Below are 22,043 nucleotides of genomic sequence, written 5' to 3'. Positions count from 1 at the left end.
CAGTATACATGTCGCAATGTGTTTCCGTAACTACTTTCTCGTCCGTCCCAAATGTATGTTGCTGAAAGGCATAAGATTATCATTGTTTTCTTCCTTATGTAAAAAATGACAGTTGTGCATTAGTTTCCCCCAGTAATCGAGCAAAGATGGTCTGTCAAGGGAGTGTTGTGTGACAGTTTCAAATCTGCAGGCTGGAGGAATTGCATTCGTCACCAACTGAGGTCACTTAATCTTTCCCCATCATTCACCTTGCCCTAATCACATTAGAGTGTGATGTAGGAAGACTAATAATCGTTACTCCTAAACTCTATCTCCCGCTACAGGAGGCTGTGCTGTGTGACAGCCCGGGCTCCTCTCGAAGAGACATAAATAACAGGCTCTGAGCGGGCAGGTGCGCCTCACAAAAGTGAAACCGTTTTAGAGCTCGGGGAATTTGACTTTAAGTGGGTTTGGCGCCTGTAATGAAATGAAATCTATTTAAAGCCAAAAGCAATGGGAGTTTTAATTTCCTATATCCAACTTCACCTTTCTTTTTGGCAACATCGCATTTCACGATCACTTAATAAGTTCTCAGGGTTCTCTCTCTCTCTCTCTCTCTCTCTTTTCAATGAGTTACCTCTTCATTGCTCCCAGGAAAACAAATGGAAAAAGGCTGCCGCTTCAATAGCACTATCTTTCAAATAAGTTCCAAGCATCATTAAAATGCAAGCCACAATATATTCTTTCCCTCTGACGTTCGGCGGTAATCGAACGTTAACCAAAATAAAATAATAAGCATTAGCTTAGCATTCGAGTCTTGAATCTCTACCCTATCCACTGCTGTAGTTTCTTAACTCTATATGTGTTCAATTCACACTTCATTTTAAATGCAACATTAAGCCTGAAATTGGAGTGAGCATACATTAAATATTTCAGTAGGTTTTGTTTGCAACAGTAATGAAACTGTGGGAAAGCACTGATTTTGAGCCACTTACAAACTGGAATTCTTTGGTTGCTTGTATAATAATAAGGGATGTTTAAGGTAACAATCGGAACAATAATTTCAGTATTCAGTATGTCTTCCAATGCGATTTCCAAACACGAATGTATCAGCACCTAATTAAAGTACATTTTCAGGCGAGTGTAGTCTGCTCGCTTTTTTGATGGAAGTCCAGTTCATTTATCTCCTGCTGTATAAAAGGTTTCTCCACACTGGCCAGAGTTGATCATTCTGGAGCCCCAGTCTGTGAAGCCAAGTAATACAAATCTTTGTTTCCAGAGCCTCTGTATACTCACAGCCCAGAGCCTGCCATCTGCTGGAGACTGGTCATACGACAGCTGATAAACAATGGCAGCGCACCGGGATTATTATTTATGTTTTTGCTTTTTTTTTTTTTTTTTTTTAACCGCTGAATAATGAAACAGTTCCCCAGTCCCAGTGAGACCTCCAGCTTTGTAAACATTACAGCTATATACTCATTACCTCATGTGTCTCAGGGAGATCAGCCTCAGATTACGGTGCCTAAATCGTAGTTTTAGGATGGACTTGTTTGCTAACAGCAGCCTTACCTGGCCACCGCTGTTTCAACAGGTGTTGTCTTCAGTAATGCATATAGGTGTGTGTGTGTGTGTTTTAAATATGGAAGACCAACATTCCTTTTGTTGAATTCCAAATTCCAAAAAGTTAAGTAGACCTGGGCAGCTGACAAGGCCGAAACTCAGGGCTATACTTTATATTCTAAAGTCTGTCCTAATTTTGGTCGTATTTTGCCTCTAGGTGGGAGTATTAATCAAAACCACTTTATTATTATTGTTGTTGTTCTTGGTTTTGTTGTTGTCTATATCATCCAATGTTAGAGAGAATTCTGGATATATTAATGGAATTATAGGTGTAGTTTTAAACCCAAAACTGTATTAAAACAATATCTGTATCATGATTATTTTATTTTTAAAATGTATTTATTAGGCATTGATGATGACTTGTATTAAGAAACGGTAGATTTTTGTCGAGTTATTACAGGGCTTAACGGGACGTGTGCTAAAACCTTGTGCTCCATTTCACACCGTGCGCATTATGATAATACAGTTAGTGTGTGCATTGTGTCTCTTCATAATTTGCTTTAAGCGGTACAAAAATAGGCCAGGCGCCGAACTGTATTCTAAGAATACGCGCTCCATGAAATCTCATTAGACGAGGCTGTGAAGCGTTGCATCTCCGACGATCACGGCGTCGCGTTGCACATCATGCGCCGCTCGCTGGGAGGGACGCAGCGGCCGCACATCAAAACCGCCCCGTAACCTGTTGTGGTGCTTTAATCCAGGCCTTGAAGTTCTCCCGGTGTTTGAGTGGCGTTGGAGAACACAGACCGCCAGAACACCCAAACACAACGGGATCTGGTTTCTCGTTGGCCAGCGAATGCTTAGTCTGAAGTGTAATGGGCGTTCTCGGTAGAAGTGGAAACCCTGTTTGGTCGAAGGCCTGTATTTCGGGAGTTTTGGCAATGCAGATTTTCTTTTTGTGCCTACTAAAGCTTCAGGCTGAATTTGTCTCACTCTCTCTTTCTCTCCTCTGTTTCACCGTTGTTTAACCCTCACTTGGCCTTTGTCTAATTGGTCCATTTCCTGTCTGGGATGCGTCTGAGCCAAATTAATCAGAGAGCCTTGTTTTTGCTGTCAGACTTTCCAGTGGCAGCCAGTGGAGGTACTTAGTAACGACTGTGGCCGGCTGGCTGACATGCTGGCGTAACCATGGCAACCTCAGTTAAAATGTGGTGCTCTGGACGCCATTGGGGCTAAAGGTCCTACTTTACGATACAGGTTCCTAGTAGAAAGTGCACTTAAAACATTGAGATATGTTGACTGACTTTAAGACGGCACTGAAGCAGAATGTAAGGGGGAAAAAATGCATGCAATTACTTTATTTTTAGATTCAAAAATTGTTGTAAATAAACGTCTCTACATTTTATTGTTCATGCACTCAGTTCTAATAAAAACCCACACTGGCCCTCATCCATCTAAATAAGGAGACAAAATAACAGGACATTTGAATGGCTGACTTGTATTATTATATTAGTATAGTATATTAGTAGTGGTGGAGTAGTAGTAGTAGATGAGATTAGCTTCATAGCAGGCGAGGAAATATGCATATAAAACTAAGGATAATTTAGTTCCACAACAAATACAAATGCACACGGTATATATCTCGATTTCTTGTTTTATCCAATCAATCCACAAAATAAGACCAAAGACATTCAAACTACAAGTATTTTGTTAATCCTCCAATAAGCAAAACTAACAGATACTACATGCAGGCTGACATGGTAAATATATGCAGAATGCAACACATTACAGGGCAAGTGTTGTGTGATTACTATTACGTGTGTTATGTTGTTATGGGAGATATACACTCACCTAAAGGATTATTAGGAACACCTGTTCAATTTCTCATTAATGTAATTATCTAACCAACCAATCACATGGCAGTTGCTTCAATGCATTTAGGGGTGTGGTCCTGGTCAAGACAATCTCCTGAACTCCAAACTAAATGTCTGAATGGGAAAGAAAGGTGATTTAAGCAATTTTGAGCGTGGCATGGTTGTTGGTGCCAGACGGGCCGGTCTGAGTATTTCACAATCTGCTCAGTTACTGGGATTTTCACGCACAACCATTTCTAGGGTTTACAAAGAATGGTGTGAAAAGGGAAAAACATCCAGTATGCGGCAGTCCTGTGGGCGAAAATGCCTTGTTGATGCTAGAGGTCAGAGGAGAATGGGCCGACTGATTCAAGCTGATAGAAGAGCAACTTTGACTGAAATAACCACTCGTTACAACCGAGGTATGCAGCAAAGCATTTGTGAAGCCACAACACGTACAACCTTGAGGCGGATGGGCTACAACAGCAGAAGACCTCACCGGGTACCACTCATCTCCACTACAAATAGGAAAAAGAGGCTACAATTTGCACAAGCTCACCAAAATTGGACAGTTGAAGACTGGAAAAATGTTGCCTGGTCTGATGAGTCTCGATTTCTGTTGAGACATTCAGATGGTAGAGTCAGAATTTGGTGTAAACAGAATGAGAACATGGATCCATCATGCCTTGTTACCACTGTGCAGGCTGGTGGTGGTGGTGTAATGGTGGGGGGGATGTTTTCTTGGCACACTTTAGGCCCCCTAGTGCCAATTGGGCATCGTTTAAATGCCACGGCCTACCTGAGCATTGTTTCTGACCATGTCCATCCCTTTATGACCACCATGTACCCATCCTCTGATGGCTACTTCCAGCAGGATAATGCACCATGTCACAAAGGTCCAATCATTTCAAATTGGTTTCTTGAACATGACAATGAGTTCACTGTACTAAACTGGCCCCCACAGTCACCAGATCTCAACCCAATAGAGCATCTTTGGGATGTGGTGGAACGGGAGCTTCGTGCCCTGGATGTGCATCCCACAAATCTCCATCAACTGCAAGATGCTATCCTATCAATATGGGCCAACATTTCTAAAGAATGCTTTCAGCACCTTGTTGAATCAATGCCACGTAGAATTAAGGCAGTTCTGAAGGTGAAAGGGGGTCAAACACATTATTAGTATGGTGTTCCTAATAATCCTTTAGGTGAGTGTATATATATAAATGTTTAAAAATAGCTGGCGTTACAATATTTTTATTAAATCTTAAATGCGGTGCCTTATACCAAGCATTTTATATAGAACAATTATCCGGTCAAGGAAGGATGGACAGCAGCTCCCGTCTAAAAACAGTCCATATTCACTGATGTCTCGAGTTTAGCCGAGAGGGGCGGACCTTGTGCGCTTGCGCACTAAAGTGTCTCTTGGTTGTGTTGGTTATTGTGTGTCACTTCTCTCTCCTCATGTCTGTCTGTGTTTCTGATGCTCATTTCTTGCCGCATCCGACACGTGTGGAAGAACCTGGGAGAACGCAAAGCGTCCTAATGACGACAAATACTGCCGTAAAGATTGCGATTTGCGACACAACGATATATACAATAGAGCATATGAAACGATAGATGTTTTTCTATCGTCAGACGATATATATCGTCATATCGCACAGCCCTAAGTATTTATTTTGTTAATTTGTATTATTCGATTTGATTTGATTCTTGATTGGACTGCAAAGAGAGTGTATATCTTTTAAGTTCAAAAAAATGCCCTTATATAGTTTTACTCATGAGGTGAAGCTTGCTCTCTCAAAAAGGTGTTTTTTGTTGTCATTCCCATTGTGTGTGTGTGTGAGAGAGGGAGAGAGAGTTTATTTCTTCCCAGAGAGGGCCTACAGAGTGAACATTTGCCCTCATAGCCATTGTATTGAGCTCCTCCAGCTGATCTCCCATTGTTAATGTATTCAGTTCGAAGCACTCGGGCCTTTTAGTGCTTCAGAGTGTCCTCATGGTTTACTCCTAAAAATTGCGCTCCGGATTAAATTGTAGTGAAGAGTTGATTTTAATTATCCACAGTATAAAGCTAATATATTTTGAGTGTAGCTGGGAGAAGAGCTCCTCAGCACTGGCAGTAGTTGGAGGGTTATTTCCCCTGTAGTGCTGCTGGTTGACTGTGGCTTTGTGTCAGCAGTTTGTGTTGTGCATAGTTAATGAAGGCAGTGTGCGGCTCTGCACAATCTTCCCCTTACGTTAACAGAATTTCGATAAATGAGATTTTCCTCAGGAGGAGGACTGGAAAGCGCGGCCTCTACCAGCGCTGTCTTTCAAGCACGATTGAAGGCACTTTTTTCCAATTTGAGGTGCAGGCTTGAGGGAGCCTGTGGTGAATTGTTATAATAAAGGGGAGAGAGAGTGTGTGAGTGAGTGAGTAGTGAGTGAGAGAGAGAGAGAGAGGGGGAGTGGAAGGGCAGACATTCACAGCCGAGTACTGTGAGAGAGGCGAAAAAAAGAAAAGGAAAACAAGAAAGGAACACACTTCAAATCAAAACAAGACTGCTCCAATTTATAGCATCTTTTTTTCCTCTCTCTCTCTCTCGCTCTCTCTCTCTCTCCTTCCAAGGGCAGTCAATTCAGAATTTAAAGTGATTGCACTTTCTCTTTTAAGTCAAAATCAAAGCTAAATTACTGTGACTTTTTTCTTTTTTATTATTATAAATCCCAGCACATTGGTGTTGAGTTTGAAAGGCACCGAGTGAAATCCCCCCCCCCACGTGGCTCAGGGCTATGTGTCAGTCAGCCTGCCACCCCTGTACGCGGGCTTCAAACCCACAGGGTCAGTAGTGTCAAGGAAAGTCCAGACAATGTGTCAATTTTCTCAGCTTCTCCAAGTGTCGGCTGTATTTGTAAAAGCTGCATTGCCCCCTCTGTATGACTGACACCAGTTTTGGGCCGCCGGAGGGTTCCTGCCCACCTTAGGTAAGCATTAGATAAGTTAGACTTTTAATCTGCTTTCCATTTCAGTGCTACTCCATAGGTTACAAGGTTTCTGACTTGCAGTTGTGAAGTTGTGAAGCTGTTGCTCAGAAACCGACTGGAAGAGGAGAAGGAGGAACTAAGGTAGACACCAAGGTCGGAAGAGGAAGGGAAAGGTGGGCATTGGATCAAGGCATAACATTGAGACCATTTTGTAAAGACATTCTTAGACCATTTAACTGTATTTATGTTTCACTTTCCTTGGTTTCATACATAAATAATAATAAAAAAAGCCTGCCTGGAGGTGAAATTTGAAAGGCATTGTCCATGTCCCCAGTCCTTTTTTTAAAAGTTGAATTGAATGGGAAAAATGATCCTGCTCTTTGCTTTATCAAAGAAATGTGTGAACAAGAACACTTTCTGTGGCATTGAATCCACTGAATGGAAGAAAGGAGAGTCCCTGTATGGGAGTACAAAGAAAGTATACATCTCTTCAGGAAGTCAATGTAAATGTTTTCTAACATTGTGGACATTGCTCAGAAGAAAATAAATACTGATGGAGGCCTGATTTATTATTAACAACATTTGTGACTGCACTATAAATTGACATTGTACCCTATAGGAGATGTTAATTCCCAGCACATATAATGTATTTGCTTAGATTAATAACTCCATTGAAAGTTAAATTAAACTGGAAATCAACTGCTAGAATGAAACCACTAAAACCATTTATAGAAACAAAAAATTGTGTAGCAATGATTTGTAAGCCAAATGCCACCAATAAACACAAGCCTCCCTTTGTTCAAAGTGGACTAGAATACAATGCCAGTGGAAAAGCACAGAGCATTTCAGTTAAGGCCTCCGCCAGCAGATGAGAGCTTTTGTTTGCAATTTTTTTTCAAGTGTTTATAACTAAAGCGGACCAGAATGTGGGAGTTTAGGACCGGTCAGCGCTTGATGCTTTATACACCTGCAGATGTCTGGAGATTGGACTTTTTGATTTAGCAGTGGCTGTAATAGCATTTCCCAATAATAGCAGCATCCTGGGGAAGCAGGGAGCATAATTTGTGAAGGACATGTTGCATACAAGACACACAAAACACAGAACATCATGGATTGGGCTTTTGGAGTCCAAAACGCAAGGAGACCCTGCTCTCGGTTCAAGTCATTGGAAATGCCGTCTATGTTTAGTGACACCTAGTGGTATCGGATGTTTCATACATTATTACACCCTTACACCCTATCTTACATCCTACAAAAACGTGGGACTTTTTTTTTTTTTAAAGGGCCCCCATATTATTAAATGATCATCTCACAGTTGCTTGCTTCAACTAATCCAAATTGTACCGAGCAGAAAGGGTCTAGACCCCATGTTGTGATCTGGTCTCACTGTGCCAATTATGAGAGAGAACGTGAGCAAAGATGGCATCAAGTTTCATTCAAGGATTGTTTTTTCATTTGGTTGTTGTTGTTGTTGTTGTTTACAAGTAAATTCAAATCTTGTGCTCCAAAATGTGCACAATTGTGTAGATGGGCTAGCAGAAACCACCTGACCTGTGTTAACCTCATGGTTCAGTGGTCAACAGTCATCGAAACAAAAGACTATCTGGACACATGACTCTCGGGCCTTGATTCTGCAGGCCTTAGGTATGGGGGAGTGAGAAGAGACAAAGAAGAAAGGAATATAAATCTTAGGTGTTACTTTTAAAACATAAATTCTACAATCTGACTATGAAAAGGATACAGTTGTGCATTTGTGAATAACGGAACTATCCGCATATTTTTTTTAACCATAATTCCATGCTGCTTAAGGATTCAAAGGACTCGGAGAGATCAAGATATTTTCCTGTTTTATAAATGTGCCTTTTTTATTTTCTTGCCCCATATTTAAAAGACACCTTCAAATAAAAAGCTTTTTAGCTGAAGTTACTGACAAATGACTAGATCCTAGACCTTATATTATTCTATACCATGTACGTGTACATTTTTCTATCTCTAGCTAGGACAGTAAAATTAGCCTTAATGCTAATTCCTTTGGTTAGATTAGCATTCAGTTTTCCTTTTATTTTTTTTTATATTGAGGCAAAAGGCGATGGCAGACGCGAAACAGACTCTGGGAAGACAGGACGTTAACACACAGGAATTACAGTATAAATGTGCTAACCCCAGCCGTGCTGTTTGGGCAGACTGTGAAAACCGAGAGTTGCCCTGGCAGGAGGCTGAAGTCATGGACAAGACCACGGCCTGTCTCAACTGCCAGTCAGGGGTTTTTTTTTTTTTTTTTTTTCTGCCAGTTTTGCAGGGCTGGTGATTACAGCGGCTTTCTCCCAATTATGCTGTGATTATTCCGCCGCGCTGTAATTGACTGGGGAGATATGCTAATGTCTGTCATTTGGGATGATAAAAGATGAGCGGAGGACGCAATGCATTATTTAGCTGGCTGTGCGATAGATGAAGGATGCACGGTGTGCTTTAATTGCTGAGAAGAGAGGTTAAGCTGAACGAGCAGTTGAATTAGAAATGAGGATTCTTTTTTTTTTTTTTATGGCTAGGGAGGGAGACAGGGAGGGGTACGGCATAAAAGCCTGGATGGCGAATGAGAATAAATAAATAAATTAATAGATTAATGGGTAAAGGTCTAAACAAACACCCAGAGATACAGGTTTTGAGTGTTTCTTTTATGCCTTTAAAAAATAAAAAGCTTTGTTAGTTAATCAGAAATGTAATTCATTCAAAAACAATGCAAAGCAATTGTAATGGAATACAAGCATGTTTTTCCGTCTTCGTCACATGCTACTCCGGATAATTAAGTTAGATTTTGTAATGACAACGTGGAGATTCTTTTTCTAAATGTTGCTTCAAATCATTAACATGTTGGTTAGATAAAATAACAACAGTGATAAAAAAAAACGAAAATGGTGTCACGTTTGTACTTTCGATGAAAAGGTACACCATATTCACAGGCTTTTGGTCGCGTAAGAACGCAGAGCGCCGCTTTTAACACCCAGATATGGTTTGAGCGAGCAGCTTGTATGAAATTAAAGGAACTGTTTAATGACTGGCTTTTTACGGAGTGGTTTCTTCACGTCCCTACCGATCTTGGGCTTTATCTGGGGAATGGAGTGTGACACATGCCGCTAATCCATGCATTTGAAGAGAAGGCTGCCCAAAATCTCCAGGTCTTTAGGGGCTTATGCATAATAGGCCTCAAATGAGATAGAAGAGGGACTGTGCTTTTTTTTTTTTTTTTTTTTTTTTTCCATATTCCAAGGACTGGTTGTGGGAAGCTAGTCGTGTATTTATAGGTTTAGTGGCTAAAAGTGATGGAAGAATAAAATAATGAAATAAATGTGTTGTTTTTAAAATGTGTAGGTACAGTTTCACACATACGTCGCTCTCTTAGGCCTCTGCATCTCCTTTGCGTTCTCTCCGTTGATTTAAGACTGGTTTACAGGACAAGGTTTTAAAAATGTACGGAGTGAAGTAATACAACGTGGATCGTATTTAGTTAGTATATATTAAACATCTCAGACTTTGTTTTTAAATATAATCCTGTAACAACTCTCAGTGAGTGGAACTGAGTGCCATAATATATTCCAGCAGAGATCCTGACCTTCAGTAGCACAACAAAAACGTATCTTTATTTCCTCTTTTTTGCCTCCACTAGGAAGCTGACACCATTCTTTACAAAAGAGAAATTTGTGTGAAACTTGTTTTTTCGTGTGGAGTTTGTTTTCCTGAATAGAAATGTCAGCAGAAGAAAGTGTAATAAACATGATGCTCTTTATAAAAGTACAATCACTCTTAAGCTTCACAGAAAAGCTATTAAAGCCATTATAGCCATTATCCTGACTGTGGATGTCTGGGTGTACAATACAGGTTTTTTTTTTTTCTACCAGGGTAGCATTTTTTGCCGAAACAAATAAAGAAAAGAATAGATCAAGAAAAATTCTGGAATGTTAACAGTTTCGTGTTAAATGAGATTTAAGTCTCCCCTTGATGACATTATGAAAGTCTGCATCCTCTGAACGTGCTCAGAAACACCCACATGGAATCTGAAATTTTCAATTCTATTCTCTCCCTCGTAGTTATCATTTTAATCTCAAGGTTTTCGATCATTTCTATGGCTTCCGTGGAGCCTTTGTGGATGGTTGAGATGCCTCCTAAGATGACGACAATGTGAACAATGGTCTGGCTCAGGTGGCCGATGTCATAGAGCTCCCTGGCTCATCCTCAAGCTCCACCAAGTTTTCCGCTAAGGCTGAATCTTGGGGTTTCCCTGCTCGGGTCCGTTGCTAGGTTTACTGCTGATGAGGTTTGTCGGCCACCGAGAATTGTGCCTGGTGGTGGTGGTGTTTAAGGAGGATCGCGTTCTCCCTGCAGACATCAGGGGTTTCAACGTAGGCTGGCACTCAAAGCTTTTGGAGCCGTCTTAATCTCGATGTTCCAGAAATAATCCTCACTGGGACCGGGAGGTGAATATCCACCACGTGTTGTGTGGCTGAAATAATAGATTCTGTTATATTGTCTCTTTGGTGTCCATGTAGATTGAAGCAGCTTGCCGAGTTTAAAAAGCTTTCCTGTTTCATAGCGTGTTGGAGTGAAGTCGGCCCTGGGTAATTCTGGGGCACGCTGCGAGCCGGGAAAGGTCAGATGAGTGCAGAGCAGAGACAGCACTGTGGTTCTGCCCAGCTCCGGGGGATTGCGGCGCATTGACATGCTCTGTAATTATGTTTTGATGAATTAGACATCAAGGATGGCTACTATCTCCCGCTTCTCATAGCCGCAGAATGTATGTGGCAGAAGAGAATTTAAAAAGAATGAGGATCAAAGAGGTTACAATGATCAATTTTAAAGACAGGCAGGAGATCAAAAGTATCTTGTTGTCGATTAAAAATGTTTTTGTTGTTTAATTTGAAGGTGGTGGTGGGCAGAGGTGGGGGGTTGGGGGGGTTGTTGGGGTTGTTACTTTCTGTAAGTGCCCTTATCAAGGCGGCCCACTCTGGGGCTGCGATTGAGTTCTTGCGGGCAGGGTGTGTGTCTCGGGAAAGCGGATTGTTCCTGCCAGAGGACTCGAATTCTAATTATCAGATTCCTGATTCAGCTGCAATAACTTGGTCACCCAAGCAGACTGAATAATAGAAAGGGCCTCTAATTGGGGTTGGACGATTTCCTATCTGCCATGCATTAATCATACTTCTTCTGTGCTGCGTCCGCTTGGCACCGCGCACTTTGTTTCGATTTCCCATGCCTGTGCCTTATGTGGAAGCCAGGGTGGACTTGCGTTTTTTTAATTATTGTTTAGGATTCAAAGGCACGTGCCCCTCCGTTGGGTTATTCTTGGCACAAGCCATTCATAAAAATGAAAAAACATAAAAACGGCAACAAAAAAAGGGGTTCTGACGTATTGAATCGAATGTGTTCAATGTTGCTGTTTTAAGAAAGATGTGTTGGGCAATTCAGAAATGCACAAGTCCTGCACCACCACCACCACATCTTACTTGCAGTTTTTTTGACACACTGCAGTAACAGGACTTGCAGTTTCTATGGGGGAAAAAAAATAGAGTTCTGTTGTAAACCTATTTGCGAGGGATCAGTAAACAGATGGCTTTCCCAAGTCTAAACATTTACAGAAACCGTAATATCCCGGAGCATCAGTCGAAGGCCTTCTGTTTTTGCTTGGTATTCAAAACCCTTTAGTCAGGAAAAATATCAGGCGGTAAGATCAGTAAGCTCCTTTTAAACCTCTGATCAGGAGCTATTTAGATGAGAATTGCAGAAAGCTCAATCATACTTTCAAGAGCTTCACTTCAGAAGTAGATTGTTTTAAATGAATATTTTAAAGTACTTATTGGAGTTTTAGTGTCACAATTCAAAGCGAATCTTTCATCTAAGTGGTGTAGTGTCTCTGAGAACCCACAGCCTCCCAGGGAGCCAGTGTGGAATGAAGGCACAACACAAACAACACAAACGATAAAGGGGGCTGTAATGAGATTGAAAGACGGTTAAGTCTGCTTAGTAAATACATTTATTTTTAAATTCCGTTGTTACTAGGTTTATTTATCTCAGAGATTATCCGATGACATAATTAAACATCACTAAATTTGATATTTCCCATCCGGAAGATACACTTTTAGATTAAGCTACAGGAAGACTACAGAAGTAAATAAATTAAGAAAAGATGTGTCCTCTGTCTTTGTCTTTCTCTCCTGTTTGGGAGATCATTGTGACCTGTAACTGTCTGAAGACAAACTGAAAGAGCGAGACATCCCTCCTGCCAGTGAAAGAGGTCACCGCAGTGGGCCATTTATTTTTATGCATAAGTCGCATTTTTTTACAGAGACGCATCCTGCATTTGTTGGATTGTTTTAGGCCCGAGCCAACATTTTCATTGTCCTCAAAACCTGCAAGTCATCATTAAAACAGACAGGATTCCTTTATTGTGGTGTTTCACGGTTAATTGTACCTTTCTAAGAACATGACATTGGATATTGCAGCCTGTGTTTTAAGGAGGGAGGAACACTGTGCAGGGATCCCATCCCATTTAGTTTTCCTTTGCTGCTGGTTCCAATTGAAGGTAATTTGCATGGCATTTCATTTGGATTTGCCGTGTACTGAGGTTGGAAAATAATAACAATGTGTAAGTGTAATAGCATTTCATTTTATTCGGAGCGCCAAAAGCAGGGGAAAGAGAGCTGTTTGCTAAATGTATAAAATTAACCGAATCCCTGACTTTATTCCCCCAGCGGACATGCAGCACATGGTTATTATGCTTAATTAGATGTGCTACCATTTTATTTATGACGGTGAATAATTTATTGCACTGTATAATGTTATTGTTTTGTAATCCTGACTCAATTTAGTCATAATAGAAATTGCGCGAACGCTTGGAGGAACCGTGCAAAGTAAGCAAACTCGTGTGCGGACACTGGAAGCGTTCAGGTGGCGAACCAAAATGGCTTCAGCCTCAAGTTGGTTTGTGAGTGAAGGAGGCTGATCTGTCTCAGTTTGATCCAACCCCATGTCAAGCCAAGGCTGATATTTGGGTCCATATGGGCAGGACGGGAATAGTCTTGGGGAAAAGACGTGAAGGTTTTCTTGGCTAGGATCCCCCAGGGGCATTCATACATGGTGACTACACCTGGTTGAGAAGACACCATTGATGGACATCAATAAGGTGTCAGCTTTAAGAACTGTCAATTCAAGTGACAAAATACGTTAAGTAGGTAATAAATAAATAAGGGAGTCTAGGGCTTTTTTTTTATATAAATGCCTAACCTAAACAGGTGGATAGAGGTTCATTGAAAGCCTGTCGTGCCTCCAATTTGACGTCTCCTCCGCATGCTGTGAAGATTGGAGAGCTGAGGCAATGAGATGGCAGCTGCTGGGCATCTAACGGGAGACTCACACAATCACAGTAAAGCCTCTGTGCCACGTTGCACTTATAATTCATGATCTGCAGAGCTTGCTCTATTGTAGCGGTAGGGCAGGGAGATATGAAAAGAAAAGCTTTAAAGCTTTATAACCCCCTCCCAAAAAAAAGTCTCCCTCCGATTTCAGATATATTTGTTAATGCTCTTTGTATTGACACATTTTGTCAAATGTTATTCCGGTCTCATGGGATCTCAAAAGCAAGCCGAACCTCGTGTCAGGGACTTCCGGATGACTTGCTGCCACATCTTTGACCTCTAGTATTTTTTTTTAAGAGAGAGAGAGAGAGAGAGAGAGATAGATAGATAGATAGATAGATAGAGAGAATCTCTAATTCGTAATACAATTGAGAGTAAAGCAAGTGATAAACTGAATTATTTCTACTGCTTTTATTATTGGTCAGGAGTAACACTTATATATTTATATATTGTGTGTGTTTTCTTGCATCAGATACTTTGTAAATAAGCAACACATCTGAGTGTTTTTTTTAAATGTCAGTCTTCTGTAAAGACAGGGAGGGGGGGTGTCAGGTGCAGCAGACAGTATTGTTGGGAGGTGTCAGTAGTGAGACTGAAGAGACTTCATTTCGGGTTTGATGTGCCGGGTTCTGAAGAAGCCGTTTCTGAAGGTGTCTAAACAAGTTCAGAGCAGATTGGGAAAGACAAGAAAGAAAAATGTTGATTTAAAGCTGTCTCCTCGCATCATCGGTGGGCGCTGATGAATAATAATAAAGAGAGAAGCAGAGAAGGAAATCGCGCACCCTGTATATTAACATGGACTAACTGTTAACTGCTTCGAAATGCCAGGTGTTACTTTTGCCATACCTGCTTTTCGGAAGAGGTAAACGAGGTAAACTTAAAAAAACGAGGAAAATCAATAGAATGCATGGGAAATATTGACGATCCTTTCAGATATACCTGCTGCTTTTGTTTTTCCCAGTGTGCAATGTCTCTCTCTGGTCTTGTGAAGGTGAGCTGCTAAAAGTTAGGAAATTCAATAACTTATTCCTATGTCAATAATTCAAGTTTGATGTAGATAGCCACTTTTTTTTTTTTCCTCTCTCGCTCTCTCTCTCAATTAGATGCAAACAGTTTCCCTGCCTAATCCCATTCTTAACCCCCCCCGAGTCTTTCTAATAGTGCCGGAGGTGGCCCTGGTAATGATTGTCTCTTTGTGGTGCATGATAATTGGTCCTGGTCTGTGAAGGAAAGAAAATACAAGCAGGGTTTTCATTTTCCTCGGTTTCGTTGTTGTTGTTTCTTCTTTTTTTTTTTTTTCTTGGGGCAGTGCTGTCAGTGAAAAAGCAATACGGTGCATCCAGCCTACAGCAAATTGGAGAAGTAATAAACCACAGGCAACATGCTCCTACCCTCGTCTGTACCATGTACTGCCAGGCAGGTCAAGGAAGCCCCTCGTTCTTCCTTGTCCCTCCACCCCCCTACCCTCACTACTGTGTGTGTCGTTGTCCACCCCCCCACCCCCCAAACATATTCAGTGCATTCCCAGTTCAGCTGATCCAGCAGGTTTTTCAATTAGATGTCAAATTCGGAGGCAGAGGTCTCTCACTTAGTGAAACCTCTGAGAAACGACACGGAAAAGCAGCCCCAGAGCGCTGATAATGAGAACTGACAGGGTGATCCAACTGTGTTTATTTATGACCTTCTACCTTTGTTAGCTCTTGTGAGAAATTCTCGTCTTACCATAACAATGTTGCCGGAGTTTGGCACCGCACAGACTCCCCACCGCTCTGCGCCCCGAGGCTAGCTGACTGGCACGGATAGAGCCAGCAACGGGTACGATTTATATGAACACCACACAGGTTTAGTGCCGTACAGTGAAGTGTACACATACGATAGGGTGCAATATTATTATTATGACACCCAGGCTGCTGTGTACAAACCATGCGAACCAATCAAGATTTGAAATGAGAAACTGTGGACCTTAAACACACATGTACTGGAACCGGCGCTGAGAAGCACTGAACAAGAATCAGTGAACGATTGCTGATATTCTCGGAGGTGATTGTGTGTGTAAATGTGACACCTCCATTAACAATGTAGAGCTCGCGCATGTTTCCATAACAGTGCAGGGAAAGTCTTGTCACAGGGTTGATTCAAACACTAATACACACACTGGTTCTCCCGGTGAGACAAAGCTAGTCAAAGGAAGACCAAAAAAAAAAAAGAAAGTTAATGGTGAATTCCTTGATAAAATGCTCAGGGACAATACAGAACAATTAAAAGCATACATGGTTCATAAAAAATGATCACGTTTGGCAGATGGAGCACTTATCAGAAACTTCAATACGTTCTAGTTTCTATAAGCTTATCATTCTATTTTCTTTTGACATTAGCGGTTAGGGCTCTGGACTCCTGAGCAGAGGATTGTGGGTACAGTCGCGGGTTGGGGTACACTGCTGTTGTACCCTTGAGCAAGGTACTTTACCCAGAATGCTCCAGTAAGAACCCAGCTGTATAAATCAATAATTTTATGTAAAAATAGTGATATATTGTAAATTGCCCAGGATAAGGGCATCTGCTAAGACATATAATAATAATAATCTAGAATGTGTATATTTAGAATGGAAAAAGAAATATAGCATGCATATATTTGTAAAATAAGGGTCTATAAACTGCACACATTACTGTCTTCTGTTACAATCACTGGATAAATATTGTGATCTATGAAAAAATGCAAAGTAGAATAGTTTGATACTGTCAATATGTTAGTTTGAACATGGAAACTACAGTTTATTCCTGCTGTTTATGATTTTTTGTATTATTATTATTTAAACAGGAACATAGTTGGAATACTAGATAGGAAAATTACTTGTGTCTGTGAAGCCTCTTTTTAACTTTAAACTGCTTTAAAAGGCTTTGTCAGTTATTCTCATCCCTTGCTACTGTGGTTAAACCACTCTGTGAGATTTCCTCAGATTTCTTTCTTCTAGAATAAAATGCGAAAAATGTCTGAAATACCAGGTCAAGCACAAAGATGACAGCTCTGGCCTCTGTACTGTGATCAACCCTGCTTTTAATGATGTCGCCGTGTGTGGCTCTCTTAACTCAGATCGCAGAAGCCCATCCCTCGATTCAAAGTCTCCGAACATTCCTGTGTTGTGGCTTTTTCAGTAACTCATGCCTGAATTCCCAATGGGTTCCTTTCCCCAGTCGTGTGGGAGTAGCATTCCTTCCCAAATTATGGGAAGAGGAGGATGAGGGGTGGGGCGGGGGGGGGTGGGCTGCGAGAGACCAGAAAAACATTGAGTTGAGATGTAGCTGTGAATCTGCATATTGCAATGGCAGATGAGAAACAGCAGGTTGTTCTTAGCAGCACTTCCTAACGAGAACAATAGTGTAACTCAAGGCATTTCTACCCCGACGTCGATTCACTTTGTAACATCTGTGACCCGAGCCTAATGGAACTCGGAGACGGGCGGTTTTCTGTCCTGTTAAGAAGTCATTATAAATTCTTAGCTCGGAGGGAAGGATTTGGCACTAGCTGGTATGGGTTACATAGTGTTGTCTACCTTCGGGCGGCATGTTTTCTGCCCGTGTTGTTTATTCACCAGAAACAGTTTGTTGGAAAGTCTTCAGAGGAGGAAAGTGGCAGCTGACTACAGCCCTGTGTTCATTAAGGGTGTGCTGTTGCTGAAAAGTTCCCGTTATTTCTGGGAGGGCTGATCGGCTTAGTTTAATAAGGCAAGTTTACTTCTGCTTTATCCAGCATAATCTCAGGCCTTTAAGAAACTATGCCGTTGTACCAAAGGGGTCCCAGTCGACATCAGGTGATGTCAGAGAAACGGACTGGGCTAATTAAGCTCCGCAGGGTGGGCAAGCTTTGTGTTAAATATTTGATGGTGTTTGTGTTCCTGAGCATTTTCTCTTTACTATCCATCAGTGGGCAGAATATCGAGCAACATTAGACGTTGATTGGCCATTGTTTTGACACTGTTTTAGTTAATAAAAGCTGTAGGTGCCATAGAGTCCTAAAGTGATGTCTGTTGTGCCCCCTTCATTCACATTGCTGGAATCACATAAAACAGAAACGGAAAATCAATTATTCTGTGCAATGGCGTATTTATTTTACGTGGAGCTATTAAAGACCGTTTTGTAAAGGTTTATAAACATTGCGGTTTATGTTTGCCTTCAATCTTGGCCATCTGACAGCAGACATAGTTGTCTTTTTTTAGTTATTTTATCATTTAGAATAATTTTCATTTCCCTGTTTTGGTATGAATTCTTTAAATGTGCATGTTTAGCCATTGCAAAATAAACAGTGAAATGAGAATTACAAGGTTCTGGATATTTCCATTCTGTCTTAGGAAACGGACAGCAGAGATTCCTGCAGAAGACAGGGTACAGCACATAAATATCACGAGTGGAGCAAATCTGTTCTGCAGGAAGCTGAATTTATTAGCTCACTCCCTGTCTAGACAATGTGACCAGTGGGGCTCAAGGAAAACAGACCCTCTTGGTTTCAAACATGAAACCCATATTACTTTTTTTTTTAATTTATTCTTTTTGTCTGTTCAAATCTGTGTTTTTAATGTACTGTTTAAAGGGCATTCCTTTATTTTCTTTTACAAGTTAAATATTTATTTTTATTTATGTGTATTAGGTTCTTCATGCTAACCTATTTTAGTTTGACAAGGCAGCTTCAGGATGTAATGATGTAATGTGTGTGTAATTCATTCAAGAAAAATCGGCAAACTCCAACCAATTAAAAGCAGACTGGTGTGTAATATTTCGAAAACAAAGACCGAAACCCCTCGTGCTGTTAGAGATTGAAACAATGTATTGTCGGTTACTTTGAAGTTTGTATTCCTGCGCATAAAGTGAACCTGCACACTGGGTTTGGAGAGCTCTGTTAATAAATCTGTCAGCCATGTTGTTTTGTGTTTTGGAGGGAAATGCGTATTTGCTCGGCTGAATACGTTTGTTGGCAGCTACTTTGTATTTGTTAGAAAACGGAGGCCCGTGGACCGTGGTGGTCAGTGCTGAGGTGAAGGGTTAGGAGTTATTGCTTCCTAAATGTTGTGTGAAATGTGTAGAGAGGAAGTCGTTACGAAAGGGCCTGAATATTTAAAAGTAAGTGGCTATTATCACTTCAATATTTTTCTTATTATGACAATTACATGCTTCAGAAACAAATTAAGTGGTACAAGACACCAGTTGGGATTAGTTGACAGCCATTTGGAGACCCAATGCACAGAGCAATTTGCAGTAGAGAGGCAAACAAATTGGATTTCGGCCACTTTGGAAGGGGACTGATTTGTTGAAAATTTGGACTAAATTGGTGGCTGCTACTGTAAGCGCTTTCACCTGTATTGTGTAGCCTGAGAGACGACTGTAGCTCTCACATCAACAAATCTGTCTTTTTTTTAGTTCAGGGCTGTGTATTCTTAGGATTTCGTGTGTGTGTGTTTGTTTGGAAACTTGTTGATTTTTCACAATTATAAACAACTTGATTACCCCTTAATGGCAGTTTCACCAGCCGCTCTGCTACTGCATAGTATTCGCAGTTTTGCCAGCGCACAATGCTTACCTGCCTCGACCCACAGTCTCTTATTTTAAATAACACCGGAACAGATTGAAAAAGACAGGTCATTACATCACCTCAAGAAAGAATGTCTTATTTTCTCTCTCTGTTATTTTAAGATGATTGTATCTGACAGCCAGGATAAAGCGCAAGTAGTAGGATAAACTCTTTAAAAAATGCTTCACTTTGGCAGGTTTCTTGTACTCAGAGATTACACACATGGAGGGGAATCCTGGATATTGTGGCCTATTGTGGGAACTAGCATCGCACTGACACACTATGATTGGTCAAAATGTGGTGGTGAGGCCTACGGTGGCATCAACCTCATACACGAAACCCATCGCACACATCTCGACTTTTCCCCATACTGTTTCCTCCCAAAGTGTCCCAGTAGATAGTTTCTATTCCCAGAAAGTGTGAGATTTCCCATCTTTTTTAAATGATTTGTGAGCGCATTACTGCCTGGCATAAAACAAATCATGCCCCCATAAATTATCAATCATATTTTGTCATTGCGTTGGGTTTTTCCATGGTAAAACTGCTCTCCTTTCCAAACCTGAGCCTCAGTGTGGTTTTGTCTGGTCTCTGTATAATATATAAGTAGGGATGTGCATTTTCAGTCACTAAAATGTGTTTTAATCAAGTTTATTGAAGTCTAATGAAATAGAATGGAAGAGCTGTTATTCTTGCCATGAGATCATATTTTCCTTCACTTGCCAGCAGACTGTTACCTCTTATTTTATTATTTAATTTTATATATACGATTTAGGGAAATCCTCCGAAAGCACAGAGAAGGTAAAGTCTGGTTCACCAAACAAATGTATGCTTCATTTTGACATGCAGCAGGTCTCTCGGAGTGGCTGACCTGATCCATCCAGATTTAAGCACAAGGTCATGTTTGAATAAATAAAACATGTGGGTCTTACTTCTCCTTGTCAGCTGAAGCAGTCTGTACAAATAGGCCCCACTTTAACCTCCATTACTGGGCTACCACGGAGGGCAGAAAGCCTTGTTGTATTTGTGGGCGCAGTCGGATCATAATAGCGTTTTCGTGTGTGGGGTGTGTGCCAAGTTGTTGGTAGTCCTTGCACTCCCTTCTGCTTTTGTTCTGATACCCAGCCACTCCCCTTTTGTCCCCCAAAAAGGGAGCCTTTATTCTCCCAGTGTGAATTCGTTGAACAGTAAAGGTCAAGTAGCCAGCTGAGGCATTCTGCAAATTAATTGAAACCTGTCTGTGTTGGTTCTTTTATGACGTTATGCTTGTGATGAATGTGTGTGTGTGTGTGTGTGTGTGTGTGGTTTTAGACATGCGGGCAGACGACCCTTCCCCAACCACTCCTCCTTCCCTATTATGAGCGAGGCACAGCGTCAGCCCCTTCTGAGGATATCCCTGCTTGCAGCTGAGAAAATGCCTGCAACCTGTCACTCAGACCTTCCCTTGAGGGATTAGAGAAAGAAGAGCTCATATCTTGATCCTGATGCAAGTTAAAGAGAAAAAAACACACTTCCTTGGTTCAGCATAGACCTCCGTTCGCATCCTAGAGATGCTAACTTAGAAATAAATTGCTGCCAGACGTGACGTAGAGGCTTTGAGAACCTCCATGGTCTACCAAAGGCTTTTGTTCTGTTTGTGATTTGTTTCCAGTTTCAGAACCTTCTAAAGCATCTCTAGTCTCAGCACTGTTGATACATTAACAGATACAGCAGACAGACATAAATGATTGGGAATTAGGACCCATTCCTGCCTAATGTGTCTGTCAAGGTCAAGTGCACTGATTTAGGTCCATTGAGGAAGTGGCCAACTAACCCAGTAGTGTGCTTTTAAGCCTCCAATACAAATGCACCTAGCACTGATACTTCTCAATAAGGAACGGACCAAATACAAACCATGAGGCCAACTTAACACCAAGGCTTTGACTGCGTCCAGCCTTCTGTGTCCGGAGACCAGTCGTCGTCTTGCGTTCCTTTAGCAGTCCCTAAAGCATCGTGTCTCTCTGTTTCTGTCTTGCAGGACCTGTCCGGCTCCATCGATGATTTGCCCACTGGGACAGAGGCCACCCTGAGCTCGGCGGTGAGCGCGTCGGGCTCCACCAGCAGCCAGGGAGAGCAGAGCAACCCGGCCCAGTCGCCCTTCTCCCCCCACGCCTCCCCTCACCTCTCCAGCATGCGTAGCGGACCATCGCCCTCCCCAGTGGGCTCTCCAGTGGGCAGTAACCAGTCCAGGTCTGGGCCCATCTCCCCTGCCAGCATTCCAGGTACGTCCGCTTAAAATGACTGAGATGTAAGGCAAGCAACTCCTTTGAATGACTCGGGCTTTCATATGTTTTTGTTTTTTTCATCTTTGAGCAGTATCTGTAGTAGAAACTGACATCTGCCATCCTTAGTGGCTTGTTTGTGGGTTTTGGTCTTGAACAACAAGGCAATCGTTTATTTACAGAAGCCGGGGGAAGTGTTTAGACATCAGCTGCTTTTGTTTGGTTGTCTTACATTTGGAAACAAATTACATATTTTCTCTGCTTGTAACTATTTACAAGACACTCCTCTCTCCGAAACAGGCAGACGGGCTGTTTTATGAATATGCGCGGGTTTACACACATACACGCCTTTGCCCAGTAATGACCTGTTATTTCTACTGATAGTTAGTATTATGATTTAGAAAAAACACATGTGTTTGCACTTCTGATTTGCAGTCAGTCCCAGCTCTTTGAGTTCCTCTCG

General features: G+C 41.5%; 1 protein-coding gene across 7 annotated transcripts in view; it reads left to right on the top strand.

Annotated features, from left to right (window-relative positions):
• arid1b (AT-rich interactive domain 1B) overlaps positions 1-22,043 on the top strand; it is a 180,955-nt gene that overhangs the window by 100,958 nt on the left and 57,954 nt on the right. For all 7 annotated transcript variants that reach the window (XM_066718720.1, XM_066718555.1, XM_066718637.1 and 4 more), the window contains one exon: positions 21,337-21,580. In XM_066718720.1, coding sequence (XP_066574817.1) covers positions 21,337-21,580 — 244 coding nt within the window. The remainder of the gene's footprint in view (positions 1-21,336; positions 21,581-22,043) is intronic.

Source organism: Amia ocellicauda, chromosome 1 (assembly GCF_036373705.1).
Source record: "Amia ocellicauda isolate fAmiCal2 chromosome 1, fAmiCal2.hap1, whole genome shotgun sequence".
NCBI classification, from domain to species: Eukaryota; Metazoa; Chordata; class Actinopteri; order Amiiformes; family Amiidae; genus Amia; species Amia ocellicauda.
This window is presented reverse-complemented; position numbering and strand designations above follow the sequence as displayed.